At 34.2% G+C, this 19,682-nt stretch overlaps 2 protein-coding genes across 5 annotated transcripts in view; both read right to left on the reverse strand.

Annotated features, from left to right (window-relative positions):
* Positions 1 to 19,682, reverse strand: part of LOC145317760 (uncharacterized) — a 138,373-nt gene that overhangs the window by 98,784 nt on the left and 19,907 nt on the right. The window lies entirely within an intron of this gene.
* On the reverse strand, positions 40 to 18,858 carry LOC145317759 (uncharacterized). 4 transcript variants are annotated; one of them, XM_080159011.1, is made up of 22 exons: positions 18,724 to 18,858; positions 15,765 to 15,831; positions 15,400 to 15,491; positions 14,353 to 14,425; positions 14,008 to 14,059; positions 13,554 to 13,665; positions 13,083 to 13,151; positions 12,440 to 12,510; positions 11,583 to 11,667; positions 11,076 to 11,161; positions 10,894 to 10,958; positions 10,469 to 10,520; positions 10,010 to 10,060; positions 9,773 to 9,853; positions 9,158 to 9,278; positions 8,369 to 8,514; positions 5,261 to 5,383; positions 3,515 to 3,627; positions 3,068 to 3,144; positions 2,099 to 2,211; positions 1,365 to 1,445; positions 40 to 226 (listed from the first exon to the last, which is right to left on the reverse strand). In XM_080159011.1, the coding sequence occupies exons 1-22, from the start codon at positions 18,749 to 18,751 to the stop codon at positions 155 to 157; spliced, it is 1,830 nt and encodes a 609-aa protein (XP_080015137.1). In that variant the 5' UTR covers positions 18,752 to 18,858; the 3' UTR covers positions 40 to 154. The 4 variants fall into 4 exon arrangements, with proteins under 4 accessions (XP_080015137.1, XP_080015138.1, XP_080015136.1 ...); XM_080159012.1 differs by lacking the exon at positions 10,010 to 10,060 and adding an exon at positions 10,214 to 10,264; XM_080159010.1 differs by lacking the exon at positions 10,010 to 10,060 and adding an exon at positions 1,485 to 1,534 and having other exon boundaries at positions 1,365 to 1,395; positions 10,418 to 10,520.

Below are 19,682 nucleotides of genomic sequence, written 5' to 3' on the forward strand. Positions count from 1 at the left end.
GATTTTGTTATCCTTGTTTTAATAATAAGTTACAACACAGTTATTAATATCAATTTATTTCAGTCAAGTTAGCAATAATATCATAAAATTACATTCAAAATCATTTAAAATTGAGATATTTTTTTTCATGGTTTATTACAAAAATGTTTGATTTTTATGGAGTTTGAATCTTGGGTGTGGCCCACACGCAGTCTCTCTCAATTCCCAGGTTGTGTTTGTGCATCTTAATCCTGTTGTCACACATCATTTCATACGGTTATGCTGTTAAGTAGAGCAGCTACGCTCTCTGAATGTCTGTTAGTTAGATATATGTTTAGAAAAGAAAATTTTACTAACAAATTCATTTTAAGGACAAAAAAATAAATTGTTGAAAGCAGAGGCGTGCAGGACAGGGGTGTATATTTAACCCCTGGCAAAATTAAGGGGGCTGAACTGGACAGACACTCCATCAGGTGTCCACCCCTCTTATACAAATTAGGGGGACGTCAGGGTAAAAGAGTCACACCTCCCTAAAACGCACGGGCAGGGTTTCGGATCCGGATCCGCAAGGATCCGGATCCGCAAAAAAATGCGGATCCGGATCCTTGGACTCAAAAAAATGCAGAAAAAAGGGAAAAATCTACCTAAATTTATATACAATCTCAGACATTCTCTTGATGAGAGCCAATCTTTAAGGTTTAGGGTCAGACTTGAAAATTAAAAGTATTTTTGACTTCGAATTAAAGAATAAATATTTTTGAAAGGTTTGGTGATTTTATTTTTATTGTCAATGATCCGGAACCGGATCCGCACTGACCAAATTTTGAGGATCCGGATCCGCAAAAAATCAATGCGGATCCGAAACCCTGCGCACGGGGCTGTTAAAATAAATTTCGCGCTTTGTACGTCAATTTACTAAGATTTGTACGTTAATTTACTAAGATTTGTACGTTAATTTACTAAGATTTGTACGTTAATTTACTAAGATTTGTACGTTAATTTACTAAGATTTGTACGTTAATTTACTAAGATTTGTACGTTAATTTACTAAGATTTGTACGTTAATTTACTAAGATTTGTACGTTAATTTACTAAGATTTGTACGTTAATTTACTCAGATTTGTACGTTAAGAAAATATATGATGTTTTTGTTTTATTTGGTTATTTCCCTACTTTGAAGAGGATGGATCCTTTTGAGAAAATAGCATGAATCTCCCAAAATATTGAAATTTTCTCCAAAAAAAAGACTCACGTTTTTTAAAGATTTTATTTGGTTTTGAAGGTTTTAGGCCATTATTGACGCAATAATTTAATCCCAAATTATTTTGTATTTTTAAATTTTTATAGGAGCGTAGCAACTTTAAAGCACAGTGTAGTATGAACACAATCCTGAAGAAACCATATTCTCCCCAGTAGGTACCCCAGGAGTTACGTCCTATCCAATATTCCTCTCCTGTCTTCTCATCCTACAATAAATATATAGATATAGATGTATAATACAGTAGGTACCCCAGGAGTTTCGTCCTATCCAGTATTCTTCACCTGTCTTCTCATCCTACAATAAATATATAGTTGTAGATGTATAATCCAGTAGGTACCACAGGAGTTACGTCCTATCCAGTATTCCTCTCCTGTCTTCTCATCCTACAATAAATATATAGATATAGATGCATAATCCAGAAGGTAACACAGGAGTTACGTCCTATCCAGTATTCCTCTCCTGTCTTCTCATCCTACAATAAATGTATAAGTTTAGATGTATAAATGTATAGTGGTTGGGACCTATATCGTCTGCTAGAAAATTGCTTTCTGGTCTTTTGTAGCGACTAGGCTATGTTAATATTTCAGACGCTATTGGTTGATTTTTAAAAAAATTTAAATTGTTGGAGAAATTAAATACTATATGTCATTTTGAAAAGAAAAATACAATACAAATTTATTGCGGCGTTGCTTATGGACATTGCCGCCCTTGTATTGGTTATAAACGTAATATTATTACTTGATTGTTGCATTAGATTTTCATGTACTCTGATAAAGTGATGCTCGCAGCTGGCTAAAATTAAGATTCCCTCCACGCACCCCCCCCCCCCATACCAAAACCTGCAATGATAATCCTTACCTTGCCCCATCCCACGACACTGATCTCATGGTTGATCATGGGGAAGAGGATCTTCTGGGAGAAGATACCTCCGGTGTAGGCATCGAACTCGTCAGTTGCGTCAACACCACATCCTTAAAACATAAACAAGGATCTTAAGTGATAAGACAATGGAAGATAAATGTTGTACATCCTTACTACGCTAAACAAAATTAATCCTCCTGTAGATTACATTGTTGGTGGAAAAGTCTGAACACTAAAGGTTTGTAAAATCATATATAGAGAGGTCTTAAGAGAAGGGATCTTGGACAAGTAGCTTCAGGACAAAGTAGCTTCAGTACAAAGTAGCTTCTGGACAAAGTAGGTTCCTAAGGAAAGTAGGTTCCTAAGGAAAGTAGGTTCCTAAGGAAAGTAGGTTCCTAAGGAAAGTAGCCTCCATTGTTAATAAAGGTCATGGCCGCAGTGCTCGGCCCCCTGGCCTGCCTAGCCGCGGGCGCTCGGCTCCCTAGCCTGTAACCTAACCTAACCAAAAAATTGTAAAAACATTATTAAAAATTGTAAAAACAATACTTAAATTGTAAAAATCTACCACTTTTTGTAAAATCACCGAAATTATAACCACCTTAAATAAATGTTCTGAGGCTAACATAGGTTAGGTTAGGTTATAGGCTAGGGGGCCGACCACCCGCGGCTAGGCAGGCCAGGGGGCCGAGCGCTGCGGCCATGACCTTAATTACTATTGGAGACTATTTTTCTTAGGAAACTACTTTTCTTAAGTAAATGTCCCGAATCTTCTTTGTCCTGAAGCTACTTTGTCCGATGCTACTTTGTCCAAGATCCATGAGAAGTCTCCAAAATTAATAAATTGAATTTCCCGTTGGACTTGTATACCTATTTACTTTTTCATATTCTCAGCTCTCATATTAGAATGGACAGACAGACATACTTTTACTATACAGAAGCTGCGCTACTTATATCATACTAACTTACCAATAGGGCCACGCTTGTAGATTTCTTTTTTCATATTCTCAGCTCCGCTGACGTAACCGTATTCCTCAGCAAAGTATCTAAATTAAAGTATAATATACAAGAATTGTTTTTGTCTGTCCATCCGTCCGTCCGTGACTTTCCTGGCTGTTACTAAAAATGGTCGTTTTTTGTGAGGTATATACCTATGAGCATCATCCAATTAACAGTTTACATGGTCCGTAGGTCTGTCAGTCGTGCTAACATGTTTTTTTTATTATATGAGGTTTCGTGATTTTCTATCTTATATCTTTTCCTTTGTTCTATGATTTCTTTTCTTAAGACAACTAAATATGTGCTCTAGAGTTACTTGGACATTTTCATAATACGACTTACCCCCCCCCCCCCATAAAGTGGCAAAACTAAATTCACTGCCTGATTTTTTTACCATTTGATCAATTTTTAAGGTACCTCTTGAATTGTTGCTTGGCCCAGCAGTTAGGTTTGTCTCCAGGGTTTGGTGGTGGCCAGGTACAGTCACGACACAGGTCAATATGTGGCTTGGTACAATCTTCAATTGGGCCCTGCAATACAATAAAGTTTAGTCTTCAATTGAGCCCGGCAATGCAATATGATACAGTAACGGCAGAGGTCAATATTGGACTTGGTCCAGGTACAATCTTCAATTGGGCCCTGCAATACAATATAGTAAAGTCTTGCACAGGTCGATATGCAGCTTTGTACAATATACAATTGGGCCCTGCAATAAATATGGCACAGTCTTTAATTGGGCCCTGCAATTCAATATTCTCCTGTAGTCTGTTGAGCTGTGCAATACTTTACTTTAATTTGTTTAAATATTTATAGTACCTTCGAAGGTGCATTGACTTTTAGTGTCAGAACCTAAATTGGGACATAATGCATTTCATTACCCTAGGTTAGGTAACTTCATTTCACTTTTCAATAAAATCTAAAATGCAGCCGTTTTTGAGAAAATTAGATTTAAAAATTTCAAGTTCAATTTTCACCCACTAGAAGTTACCGCATAATCATGACAAGAAAAGCAAAGATTATTTATTTAAAATTTCGAACAACTTTGATTTTATAAAGTTATTCATAAAACAACTCCTAAAGTGAGTTAATTAATGGCCATTTTTATCAATTGCTTTGCTAAGGTCACGGAAATTCAGCCTTAACCCTTAACGTTCGGGGGGTTGAACGCCCCCCCATCCGGTTTTTTCTATCTCATTTTCTGTGTGTGAAAGATGAAGAGCCCAAACTGCTTGACTTTTTAAGTATGGGTATGACACATAACTGAGTAGTACATCCTTATATAAAATACAGGTGTTCAAGTTACTTTCAGGTTCCAGGTATGATCCTGCAGGTCCTGATCCTCCAGGTCTCCAGAAATCTTTAAAAGGCTTCTGTGACCGCAATTTTTGACTTAGAGACTTCAAATTTTAAACTTAAGCTTTTCTTACATGTCTACATAACGTATTAAAATTTCATGAAGATCCGCCACCGTTTTCCCGCCGACCGCCGACTGCGGCGGCTGGCAGCTGCCAAGTACAGCTGCGGCCGATGAAATTTATATTTTGATATTTCTAATGTAAAATTTACGTAAATATAAACATTTTCTGGAAAAAAATTTTTCTTCTAGCTTCAAAAATAAGAAAATTACAGCCGTTTGAAATTTTTAAGTAAAAAAGGACCTAAAAACAAAGGTTGTTAAATAAAAGAGTGAAGGAAGCGAAAATTGACTTAGACTTATAAAAGGTCGGAAATTCATTATCAAACAGGGGACTTGCACAAAAAAATTTAGCCCTCTAGCTCTAATAGGAACTGAGATAATAAGGGGGGGCGTTGAACGCCCCCCCCCCCCCCGACTGATTAAGGTGCGGCAAGGGGCCCGACTGTAAAGGGTTAAATAAATCATATATAGAGAGGTTTTGAACAACTTCCCTTTTATAAAGTCAGTCATAAAACCTTTCTATATATGATTTATTTAAGGCTGAATTTCCGTGACCTTAGCAAAGCAATTGATAAAAAACCCGCTGCATTTTAGATTTTATTGAAAAGTGAAATGAAGTTACCTAACCTAGGGTAATGAAATGCACTATGTCCCAATTTAGGTTCTGACACAAAAGTCAAAGCACCTTCATTTGCACTGTGAGGCACTATAATAAATTTTTTGGGCCCTGCAATTTTTTTTCATACCTGATCAACGGCTTCATAGACCATACAAGTGACATCTGGCACCCCAACCTTGTGGGCGAACTCGTAAACAGCGGCAGGATTGCCTCCCTCGCAGCTGCCACCCGCGCGGCAGTTGATGATAGCCTGAACATAATTAAATCCTTATATAAAAGTAACAATATGCCTGTGTGTCTGTAGCTTAAGATCTCATTAACCGCTGGACCAATGTGGTTCTTGGAGGTCATGGGAAGGTTTATAATATTTTTATGAGAGGATTCCTTAAACACACAAGAGAAAAATACCTTCAACTCCCCATTACTTTTTTTTCTTTCAAAAAACTAAAATGAAAAGTGGAGGTTCGTCCCCCCCCCTCGCTTAGTTCAAGTGTTTTTATGGCTTTTAAAATTCTCCAATAAACATAAAATTTGACATAAAATAAGAAAGGGGTGCAATGTACTTAATATGCTCTAGAAACTATAGAGTTTTCATAAATATCATTAATTTAATTTTACAAAACAAGTATTTTAATCAATATAGATCACATGTTAGATAAAGTTATAAACTGCAGTAAAGATCGTAGCAACTCTACAATCCGATTAAAATTACCGAATTTCAGTACATACACTCTTCAAAAAAGGTAAGTATTATGTATAACTAAAACGGATAAAGGATTTAGTAAATTTGCTAATATGGACCTCATTAATACAGTACGAGGAAAAGGGATAGGGTAAAGGGGGTGAATTTGAGGTATCGTTATTTTAGACAGCTGCTAGAATCACTTTATCAGTGTAAATGTAAAACTAGTGCAATATCCAAGTATTCTTATTATTCAATTTCTAAAACTACCATATAACTTTTACAAATGATAACATTAATATGAAAAGAGCCTATTTTTCCCAAGGTTTTTGGTTTTTAAAAGCGAAGCTTTTCTATAATTAGGGTCGGTCAGTCCGTACGTCCGTCCGAGATAGATAGACTTTTTTTCGTTAATTTAGGCATGTTAGAATTGTCCTATCGATTTCAAACTTTGCATGGTGATTCCTGTAGTAGTTAGGTACTATTTAGAAAGCGTAGTAACTCTATAATCATTACCAGTATGTCCGTACGTTCATTTTAAACATGTTTATTTATATACTTTTTTAACAACAACTATTTATGTGATCTAGTTATCCGTTTGATCTGATTTTTGGTATATTGATTCCTAGGACAACAAAGTACAATATCATAAGCAAAGCAACTCTAATATAAAGTCCTAAAAATGTAAGTATGTCCATAAACATTATCCTGTATCAAGCAGTTTTTCAACAAATTTACTTATAATTTTGCTTCGACTCTTATACTTTAATATTCTGATTATTCATTTCTGACATTATACAAGTGTTAATGTTCGTTTGTCCTACCGTTTCAGTGCTTCGCTTTTATGGATGTTGTCATCCTTGTTAATTAAACGGATTATGATAAATTATGTTTAAACTTTCAAACCATTTGTAATAAACTTTATTGTTTATTTCTGCTTTTCATAATATGGTAAATGTTATCCTTGTTAACATGCACTTTTTAATATAAAGAAAATAAGTTAAAAACATAATAAATATAGATTCATAACAAAAAAAAACTAGAATTATCTTACTAGATATTTAACATGTGTTCTTAAAATTGATCAGACACAAAGAAAATTTCATTTAGAATTTTTTTTTTGTTTATAAAAATTTATCAAGACGATGAGTAACTTCCCCGAAATCAAGATATAATCCTTCCTTTTACTTATAAGAATAATTATTGCAAACAAACACCAAATTGGTCAACCAGTTAGCGAGATATTAAGTTACACACAGAAAGACAGAAGGATATTTTGCTACTTTTACATAAGGATAGGTGAAGCTATTGATTTCTAATGTAGTAAAGAAACTAAATGTCTTTTTTATGTTAGTGCTCAGTAATAGCTCAAAAACAACTGGACTGTTATAGGTCAGGCATTGCATTGGTCCTGGGTTAACTTACAAGTGCGTTGAGGGTTACAATATTTATGATGCGACTTAAAGTATTTTTTGTGATAAAAGATCAACGACTTCTTTATTAATAAATACATAAAAATGTGTTAAAGAGTTTTTAATATAAATTGTTGTATATTTTAGTACAAATTAGGTCATAAACATATACATTTATGTAAAAAAAATCCGATAAAATAGACACTTTTTTCTCCTGTCTGTCTAAGAAGCAGGGAGAGGACAATGAACGATAAATCTATACAATTATACAGTATACACCCCCAAGTTTAGAAACCAAATTAACTCTCCTGTAGATTAAAACCAATGGTGCAACCAACCAATCAAGATATTTCATATAAGTCGGATCTACTGTAGTTCACGGTAAAATATTGCTGGTAACGAATATTGCCAAAAATCTATGAATTTTAAAGGCTGCTAGCTGCCAAACGGCTGAACGTACAGATCATGCCCGCACACTATTTTAAGCGGCACAAGAAGGCCTACAAATAATCTCGAATAGCCAAGATCCAATTATGCACAGGGAAAGCTTCACTGAAGAAAAAACGCGTAAAATAGGCCTTTTTCGCGCATTTCTCTGCACTGCGAGATAATTATGCATTATTGATTTATGGCTATTCCAAATTATTTGTAGGCCTTCTTATGTCGCTTAAAACAGTGGGCGGGCATGATCTGTACGTTCAGCCGTTTGGCAGCTAGCAGCTTTTAAAATTCATAGATTTTTGGAAATATTGCTTACCAGCAATATCTTACCGTGAACTGCAGTAGATCCAATATTCTAACAACTAATGAGCAATTTAAAAAATGCAGTGTCAGGCTAACAATTGTAAAGTAGCTTGGCTGTCAACATCAAATAGCGGATGCGCCCCTAGCATCTGTGGATCTGTATTCAAATGAGAAAGAAAGGAACAAATTATTTACCTAAAACAATCTTAAGACTTAAATTTAGAATTAGAATAGCATAAAATAAATTTGGGACAGACTAAAAAACCTTACTACAATTAAAATTCAGTATTAGTCCCAAAAGTTGTTAACCAACGAATAAGAAAAAATTATTATAAAACTTTGTGGACTAGTGTAACAAACAGCCCAAGGTCAAGGCCCTGCATGCGATTAATCTAACCTGAGGACTGAGGGCCAATTCCGGATACTTGTCACCATTGACAATGTTGAATCTGTCGGCCAGAGCTGACAGGGTGCCCTGGGCCCAGCAGGACCCGCAGTACACAGGGATGTGCTGGTTCACAGTCCAGGACAGGTAGTTCTTACCTGGATAAATAGATATTCAAAAGGATATAGTATACGGGGATATATTGACAGGGAAAATTTACTCTTAACATAATTCTTACCTTTAACCAATGTATAGTTACTTAGAAATTGATAAAATAAGCAAGATTTTTTATTTAATATCAAATACAATAACAATGCTAAAAACAGGTTTATTTATTAGTAACCAAGTAACTTCAGTTGGTCAATCTAAATTACTATGTTTTTAAAACATGAATTGGCAATTCTATGTCATAAAATGAATCATTAACAGTTAGTAAATAGTTTCAACTATAAAGGACGAGTTAAATATCCCTAGAAACACTATTATAAACAAAAATGTTCAGATTTTCCTTGTTTTTCTATTTTTCCCTCCCAAAATGCCGCAAAATCAAGGCATAAATCCTGGATATTTTTGTTAATAGGACGCTTTTGGTTGATCAGTGTAGTGAAAGTTGATTAGAAAATGTTAAGATTTAATTATCAGATAACAAATTTTACATTCACACTCCCTTTAATAAACTTTGGTGGGGCCAAGTGTAATAACTAGCCTAATGTCCACTTCCTCCCTGGGTTATTTTACTTTGGCAATAATAACAAAAACAAACATTTATATTCCTGCTGGTTGTAAAAATGAAGTCTTTACCTGAAACATTTCTCCAGTCCCAAGACTCGGGGAGATGGCTGGACCTTAGGGTGTGCTGGGGCTGGGGGGAGATGACACGCTCCCCATTGGCAAATAAGGCCTTCTCAGCTCTGCAGGTGCCCTATACACACATTTTTTACATGTTTATACAGTGGTTTTTGACTTTCCTGCCTTTCCTCCAGTCAAAAGTAACAATATTTTTAGTTATGCTCACACAACGATTATGGTAAATTTTAAACTTTAAGATTTTTTTTAAGAATTAGATTTTTATATTTCTATGTCCCAGTAAATAATATAACTTTGTCTAAAATTCAATAATTTATTATTTAGCAATTATCTAAAGTTTGTTGATATTTTTAAAAAATTTACTCGTATTCATTCGAATCCGGTGGATAGGAACCGGTTCTCATCCATACGAAAAAACTATGTCTAGCATCGTAGTATATCCAGCTTTTTACGAATATAAAAATGTACAATCATAAGATTAAAACCAGTTTTTTAGCCGGTGCCTTCAGCACCTCGGGACCAAAAAAACTGGTTTTAATCTTATAATTGTACATTCTATATCTGCGGAAAGCCGTTTATAATACGATGCGAGAAATAACTATTACTTACCCTGGATTTAACCTTCTTATACTTGATCATAATTTTTCTCAGGAGTCCCCAAACCTTCTCCATTAGCCTATCACCTCCATCCTAAAGTAAAAATGATGCAGAGACATAACAATGGAAGATAAATTAGTCTTCCATCCTTCCAAAATTTAATTGACACTGCAAACCCTTCTCAGATAAAAGTTGGGAAATGAACATCAGACCAAGTATCCTTAGGAACAGTCTATTACACAATTATACCTGGAAATAGGTAGGGAAATGAACATCAGACCAAGTATCCTTAGGAACAGCCTATAATACAACTATACCTGGAAATAGGGTGGGAAATAAACATCATACCAAGTATCCTTAGGAACAGCCTATAACACAACTATACCTGGAAATAAGTTGGGAAATGAACATCAGACCAAATATCCTTAGGAACAGCCTATAACACAACTATACCTGGAAATAAGTTGGGAAATGAACATCAGACCAAGTATCCTTAGGAACAGCCTATAACACAACTATACCTGGAAATAAGTTGGGAAATGAACATCAGACCAAGTATCCTTAGAAACAGCCTATAACACAACTATACCTGGAAATAGGTTGGAAAATGAACATCAGACCAAGTATCCTTAGAAACAGCCTATAACACAACTATACCTGGAAATAGGTTGGAAAATGAACATCAGACCAAGTATCCTTGGGCACAGCCCATGAACAAGCTCCACTCTCAATTCCAATATTGTTAATTCCACGTTCCAACCTTAAAATTAGATTTACAATGTATTAGGTTTCAGAGTTCAAAATAGATAAGACAATGCCCGATTAATTCAAAATGATGACACAAAAAATTACTCCTTCTATAGATTACAATTTATGGTTGAAACGTTTGGACACTCAACTAAATGAACCAACCAATCAAAATGAAGTAAAAGCCACCATAAATAAAAGTTGTGTTGGGGACTAGTGTAATAACCCAATGTCTCCTCTCTCCCTGATTAGTTTAAACCAACCAATAGATTTTATAGCCTAAAGAATAAGAGAAAATGTTTATAAAAGCAAGGGTACCAGAATAATCTATATTTCCATGTCTGCTCCCCCCTGAGATAGGCACATCTGGGTAAATTAAATCATACCTGAAGAATCCATTTTCTCCCCAATATGTGCCCCAGGAGTTTCTGATGATCCAATATTTCTTTCCCTGGAGAAAAAATTAATAATATTGCAAAATAAAACTCATTAATAATTCTTTTTATTTTGTTATCTTTAACACTTACAGCATGCTAAAATAGCAATAGAGAAACTGTTAAAAACTTACATTATCTCCAGATTCTGTTCCATAGCCCACAACAGAAATATCATGGTTCAATTCTGTAGCGTTTTTAGGACCAGTAAATACACCACCTGACAATAATGTACATATTAAAATATGTATATTGTATACTTCTCGCGGCTACGCCCCCTGGAGGCCTCTAGGAGCACTTGACCAAAGAGGGGGGAAGGGGTTAAAGTTGACCACCCCAGCTTTACATTTCATTTTTAGATACAAAAAAAAAGTTTTTTTGGGAAAATTTAATTTTTAAAAAATAAAACATTCAAATGTAGTATTTGAACAATATATAATAAATCTACTAAAACATAAAGAATCATAATTTGATTTATATTTTTGGAATGACACATACGAACGTAAAGAAAAACTGTTCATACACTAAAGTCTTTATAATTCTAAAGTCCTACTGACGAACAGATTGCTATAATTACTGAGTAGATACGCAAAATTGGTCATAATAGGCAGGAGCAAAGCATCTCTATAACTATACCATACCTGTATAAGCAACTAGCTCATCAGTCACGCTAATAGCACAGGAAATAGGACCACGATGGTAAATTTCAGCCATCATTGCGGCTTCCTAATAAACAATTTATGGAGTTTATCTTCAAAGTTCCTTTCGAGCACTGACCCCCCCCCCCTTCTTCTAGGTTATTTTCAAAACAAAAGGCGGGGGGTGGGTGCTTTTAGAGTTTCGTTTGTTGGTTTATTACTTTAGTTCAGGTTTAGGTAGATTGGGTACTAGGTAACCCCGCATGGGTAGGGCTTTCCGCAGGCACGAGTTAGACATTGGAAGTAAGGGGAACAAAGGGAGTGGGGTGCTGTACAAGGCACTTTGAAGGATACACTTTTTAACAAAGTTAATATAAAAAGTCATAATTGGTTGTTTTAAGTCTTTCTTATTACCCAAAGGGATAGGGAAACATCCTATAATGAAATAGTTTGTCGATCCTTTGAAGCGTAGCTGTTGTATATTTAGGATATGTAAGTCTCCTTATGTCAGTGCACTGAAGAAAAGACATGCGTAATTGTTTTCTTGTAATCTTAGAATTGATAAAAAGTATTTTACAGTACTGTCTATTGTTCTTATTTTCCCCATAATATTGAAAAAGACTATGACCGATATGTTGATGTGCATCTCCAATAATGATTCACAAAATTACCCTTTCTGTGGATTACAATTAGTGCTTGAAACGTTTGGACACACAACTCAATGAACCAACCAACCAATCATATTTCAATAAAAGTCCCAAAAGTTATTAAGCCAACGAATATTAAAAAGTTATTATAAAACTTTGGGGACTAGTATAATAAAGATCTCATTCTCCTTTTTCTTTCTGACTAAAACTTACTTGATCGTCTCCTTCAACATCTCCGTACTCTTCAACAGTGTAGGTAAGATACTTCTTGGGTCGGGTGCATCCTTGTTAAACAACATAGTTTCAAATTAAATCCTTTTAATTGAAGAAGAACAATAGAGATAATCTAGAGACATACTATCTAAATTAGCCAATAGGAAAGCAGTGGAGTAACAACCGGGCTGAAATTGGTTGAAATTGTGTACAGATTTGGGTAGGAGAGGATAAAATATTTTTATTTTATTCTTATAGAGGAATGTCTGCTAGAGGAATCTTTTTTTAAGTTTGACGAATTTTGGGGGTCAGATGGACCATCTAGATATATTATGTCTATTAAAAGAACATTCTTAGATGGAAAGCAAAGCGTTCCATTACTATGATTACTTTACATCTCTGGCCAGGAAGTCTCACAGGTAGAAACAGCTGAGTATGGAGTTTCATATTAGTACTACAAGTAATTTTAATAACTACCTGTCCCTGGCCAGCAAGTCTCACAGGTAGAAACAGCTGACAAGAAACTCCATACCAGTACTACAATATTTATAATATCTACCTGTCTATGGCCAGCACGTCTCACAGGTAGAAACAGCTGATCAAGAAACTCCATACCAGTACTACAAGTATTTATAATAACTACCTGTCTCTGGCCAGCAAGTCTCACAGGTAGAAACAGCTGAGCAGGGAGCACCATTGTCGTGTCCTCGTGCCTGTACAACAATTATTCATAAACATTCAAGTCCTCATTAACTTAATGCAAGATAGTTTTGGATTTCAGTTTGGGTTTGAAGAGCAGCCACGCAAATAGACAGAATAATGTAGATAGTATATGATCTCTTTTGATGAAGCCTAATGATCAACAGCAAAGATGATTAAAGTCCCTTCACAGATTATGACGTCATACGATAGAATAACCAATGAGGGAACAGCATAAATTTTACCATTGATCAATTACAGTGTATACTGGCCTCTTATTGGCTATTCTATCGTATGACGTCATAATCTGTGGAGGGACTTTAATCATCTTCTCAACAGCTTTACTTCCTACCACCTTTAATCTAACAGTCATAACAGCAGAAAAAATAAAGGTTATTTTTTTGTTTATAAATTTCCTGATAGATGGCACAAGTTTCATCAGTGATTCCATTCTCCGCAATCCATTTGTTTGCAGCTCCAGCGTCACCGCCATGACAACCATCCATTGGTCCGCAGGATATCAGCACCTGAACATTTTATTTTAGTGTTAGCGTAGCTACTCTGTAATGAAGGTATGGTATGTCCGTATGTCATTTTAGTAAATTAATTTGGATTACAAGAATTTAAGAGAATTTTGAAGAAAAATTTGCGAGCTTCTTGCTTTAGTTTACCAAACCAAGATAATGGAGGAGTCGGACTTTAGTGTGGTTTATTCATTTTCACCTCACTGACTATATATAGAATAACCTTGTTGTGTAGTACACCACACTTGATTATTATTGTGCGCTTCGCGCAACCACACTGTAACATTCTCCCCGTGCACACCACTCAAAACTGCAGTTCTAAACCGATGTAAATGCATTGCTTACCTGTGGGGCAATATTGATTTCTGGCCATGCTGCTTTTCTGGCAATCTTGATTCTAGAAAAATAACAAAAGTCAGCTTTAGACAGGAATTTCCAATAAATTACTCAATTATTAAGATCGGTCATTAAGGTTTAATAAATCATTGTTTTGAATTTCATGTAATTATAGGATATCCAGGATTAGAGTTTCCACCTAAAGATCCAGAGTACTGAGTGGCTGGGCTGTGGCTGCCTGAGCCCAGCAGGCTCCAGAGTACTGAGTGTCACGGGATATATTTATACCTGTCAGAGAGAGTATTTGTATGATCCAGGATCCAGAATACTGAGTGTCACGTGATATCTTGTTACCTGTCAGATAGAGAGCTGGTAGCTGCCTGAGCCCAGCAGGATCCGCAGTATTGGGGAATATGCTGGTTCTTTGCCTAATTTGAATAGTTAATCAATATTTCATCTTTATGTAATAGAATTAGGAGAGAAGAACTATAGTGTGAACCCCTTTTTCGTAAATCTGACAAAGGAACTCCTCCAGCTGACAAAAAACTTTAAAATTTTTCGAGTATATAATTTCTAGAAAGCTAACTTTATATTAAGGAATTCAACAATTCATAGCTAACTTATTAAAGGATTAGTAATATGCTTTACACTATACTAGAATACAGCTGAATCTTTATATGAACAAAATGAAAAAAATATGCCCTTTCCCATATGTGTACAGTGTATACACAGTACAACGCTATAGGTCCTGTTGAAAACGTAACGAACATACTGTTGTATTGCTATTTGTTGTTATTTTAATTTTATTTTTTTTACATTTGAAGTCCGAGATATTATTTTTTTGTTTTAATAGAAACTCAAGAAAAAAATATGATTTTATTAACTTAAATTCATAAAGGGATTTTTATTATTTTACAATGATTGCAATATATGAAGCATATTCATTATTAATGCACAGATAAAACATAGATGTGAAACAACAATATGAAGGCAGTACTTCATGTGATGGACTTGATTCGAGTAAAAGTTGAAAGAACAGCTCTAATTAACTCTAATAAAAAATCTAGAAAACTTCAGTTTATTTCAACCAATGAGATTTCATGTATGCTCCGATGCGATTCATTTATTGGCTCAATCAGACATTCCCTCTCTTTCATAGTACCTTTATTCTTTATGTCAAGGATGATTATTCTTTTATTAGCAAAGCTCTGGGGTTACTAACAATCTTTTTCCCCTCTCCCTCTCCTAGCTCCGTCTGGTGATGAGTCACCACCTCCACTAGGACTATAGAAACAAATAATCCCATCCTCTTTTCTATATTTTAGCCAGCTACAAGTATCCTTTATCAAAGCACATGAAAATCTGGCGCAACATCCATGAAATAATATATCAATTACTATTCCTGAGTTAGATAATTGACTCCATCTACACTGGCCCAGTTCCAAGCTGGAGGTGGAGCATCGGATGGCAGGCTGCTCTTTATCAGTGACGGTCTTAAAGATTAGATTCAAATTTATTAGATAACAGTAATTTAAACAATCAACAAGAAAAAAAATATTAAAAAATAGGATAATATTCAAAATCAAATAATTCCTTATTACAATTAATGACACTCAATTTCATGAACCAAATATCAAAATTATGTCCCCAAAGAGCTTAAGCCAACAAATAAGAAACTTTAAACCAAACGCTATAGCTAATAAAACTTTGGGAACTTGTGTAATAAACAGCTCAATATCCCCTCAATACCAGATAAAAATCTCTACCTGGGAAGGTGGTGCGGCCAAGGTTTGTGTCCATAGTTCAAGCTGGATGCAGTACCGACCAAAAAAACTTATCAATAAGACACAGTTATAAATATTTATTTCTATATTATCATTTGACCTACAGTAATTTTATGGATATATTAGATCTTACACAGGATTTTCATGTTCTCTATAAAATGAAACACACAGCGGGCTAAAATAAAGATCGCTTTTCTACCTCCTTTAACCCATCCCCCCCCCCCCCCACTGCACTGGATGAACGAACTTACCAAAAAATGAGTTCCTTGTTAGTAAGCAAAATTGACGACAATTTTTTTACATTAAAATATCCACGTATATTCTACATTAAGATATATAAGTTGGAAAGAATTTCAATGTTAGAGGGAGATTTGAAATCTGCATCAAATTTTAAGGATTTTTTTTATAAAATTCGTTTTTTGTATAATTCTTTATCTAAAAGCGGAAATACAAAGTTCATTAATTTTGACATCTGTGATTGGTGGATTGGAAATTATTTTCGCTCTGATAGGAGAAGCTTAAGAGTCGCACATCATTCAACCAATTAGAGCGCAGGTAGTTTCCAATCCACCTATCCTATTGATCAAAATTTATGAACTTAAATTGTATTTCCGCTTTAAGATAAATTATCATACAAAAAACGAAGTTTATAAAAAATACTTAAAATTTGTGCAGATTTCAAATCTCCCTCTAACATTAAAATTTCTTCCAACTTATATATCCTATAATCTACATCCATTGTAGAATTAAGGAACATATAAACAGAGATCTTAATGGATAAGACAATTGGCGATAAATTGTTGTAAAAGAAATGTTTTGGTTGAAAAGTTGGGACACTACATGTTTGTGCAAACCAATCAAGACTTAATAAAAGTACCCAGGGGTAGCTATTCTAACGATTAATTCTACAAAAAATCACGAAACCTTCTAAATAAAGGTGGGAGTATATTTTTTATGTAATTGAAGAGTGGTAGGTAAGAAGGGGAGGAAAAGGGAAAGGAAGTTGTGGGGAAATTTTTCTTTAGAATTGTTTGTCAGAATCACATTCCCTTTTCCCTAAAAAATACCCATAGTTTTTAAACCAAAGAATAAGAGAACATGTTTGTAAATGCCAAGGACCAGTATAATTTACAGTCGAGTCATGGTAAACTCCCTCTATGCCTATTACAAGGATCTAAAGGGATAAGACTATGGCCGATATATTGGTGTACATCTCAAATGATAATGCACAAAATTACCCCTTCTGTAGATTACAATTATCTTTTAAAAACTCTACTTAGTAAATCAAACAACCAAAATTTAATATTAAGCCAACGAATAAGAAAATGTTATTACAAAACTTCGGGGACTAGTGTAATAAACAGCTCAAAGTCCCCTCCCTACCTGCAGTCAACTCCCTCTATGACTATTACCTAATTGTAGGAGTGTACCCAATAATAAACGTTTAAATTATGGTGTACACATATTTTCAACTCAGTAAATACTTTTATCTTAAGATGTAAACTAACAAGGATGACAACATCCATAAGAGCCCTGAAACGGTAGGACAAACAGACTTTAACACTTGTATAGTGTCAAAACTGAAAAATCAGAATATAAATGAATAAGAGTCAAAGCAAAATTGTGAGTATATTTGTTGAAAATCTTCTTGATACAGGATAATGTTTACGCCACGGACATAATTACATTTTTAGGACTTGATTATAGAGTTGCTTTGCTTAAAATAGTGTACTTTGTTGTCCTAGGAATCAGTATACCAAAAATCAGAACAATCGGATAATTAGATCACATAAAAATTAGTTGTCAAAAATGTAAAAAATCAACATGTTTAAAATGGACATATGGACATTCTGGTAATGATTATAGAGTTGCTACGCTTTCTAAATCGTACCTAACTACTACAGGAATCACCATGCAAAATTTGAAATCGGTAGGACAATTCTAACATTCTAAAGCTATCCATTTTAGACGTACGGATGGACGGACGGACCGACCCTAATTATAGAAAAGCTTCGCTTTTAACAAGGATGATAACAACCATAAATAGCCAAGCACAAAAAATCATAAATAGACAAAGAAGAGAGAATATGCAATCATTCTTCAGAAAAAGTATCTTTGTAAATAGAAGAATGACCGATAGACAGACAGACCAAGTAAATTATAAACTGGATGCTCGTCATTGATACAGGGAACCAACACCAAAAATATCAGCCAATACAATTACAGTTCCCAAATAGTTTAAGGTGTGGACAAGGTGAGTTATAGAGTAGCTGCGCTAATAAAATTTTTAAAAATAAAGTTTAAGCTCAATTTCAATATAAATTTTAAAGATGTTAATTTGATTTTAAAATCTGCTTTAAAATGAATGTTAATCACACATTTAATGGATGTAGAAAATATGTGGATAATATGACAGGGGAAAAATTGGTTAATTTAGGTTGCTAACGTGGACATAATTTATTAGTCAATTCATTAATCCAGTAGGAGGAGAGGGGATGGGGTGGATGATAGGTATCGTTATTTAAGCCTGCTGCGAGTTTCTCTTTATTAGAGAACATGAAAATCTGGTGTAACATCCATTGCTCATACATCCACTTTGTTTAATTACACAATCAAATGACTTAAACAAGTTTGTCTTAGGAGATCTACCGGTTAGATAAATCAAATATCATATGCTAACAACAAAAATTATAACCAAGAGTAGCGCAGCAATAACAATATAACGACATCTCTCTTGAAAAATCACATAATAATTCCAACAGGGCTATAAGTGTTATCAACAAATCACTGAATATGATAATTTTAGTAAAAAGCATTTTATTTTTAAGGAATATAATGTTACAACTTAAATAATATGTAAACTAATAGATACAAAGAATAGTTTGAATTAATCAAAAATAACTAAATGAAATGTATCTTAAATATCTATAACTGTGAGGACCTAAAACGAATAATCCAAAATGCTTCATCTCTGCACGTCTTCACAACAAGAGGTGCAGGGACTAACTGATTAAATTTTTCAGTTAAGATAATTATCATCAGGAAGAGTGTAATGAATAGATAGATAGATAGAGTGATATAGAAAGGGGGGGAGGTATAATAAATTGAGAGAGAAAATGTGTACTCTTTATATTTAGCCCGGGTTTAAACTGTTTTTAACCTATTTTTAAAACGTATATAAACAAGGATGACAACATCCATAAGTAGCGAAGCTTGTAAGAAAATAATATAATATAAAAAGAAAGTTGATGTTATAATGATCAATTATATATATATAAAAAACAGTAGGAAATACAAGCAGAGTCTAAAGAAAGATTCAAGAAAATGCTAAAAGAACTTTCAATTCTAGAGCACCTCAGATTTTTATAGAACCTTCTAGAAAACTAAATATTTATGTAGAAACTTCTAAAACACCAAATATTTCTATGGTACCTTCTAGAACAATAAATGTTTCATAGAACCTTCTAGAACACTATATATTTCTGTAGAAACTTCTAGAACACAAAATTTTTCCATAGAAACTTTTAAAACACAATTTTTTTCCATAGAACATTTTAGAACAACAAATGTTTCAGAGAACCATAAATCACTAAATATTTCTATAGAAACGTCTAGAATATAAAATATTTCCCTATAACCTTATAAAACAAGAAATGTTTCATAGAACCCCCTAGAACACTGAAGATTTCTATAGAACCAAAAAGGAAATTAAAAAAAAATCATCAAAACTTCTAGAATACCAACGATTTTCATAGAAACTTCTAGAAAATTTTCCACCAATTAAAATTATCCAATTGCCCCTCACCCCCTAACCCCAAAAACTTTTTTAAAAAACTTTCAAAATATCACGAACTTTCTAGAACTTACTATTAAATTTCTATAAATAGAACACATATTATC

This window comes from Acartia tonsa, chromosome 4 (assembly GCF_053477335.1).
Source record: "Acartia tonsa isolate MP-2025a chromosome 4, ASM5347733v1, whole genome shotgun sequence".
Classification (NCBI taxonomy): Eukaryota; Metazoa; Arthropoda; class Copepoda; order Calanoida; family Acartiidae; genus Acartia; species Acartia tonsa.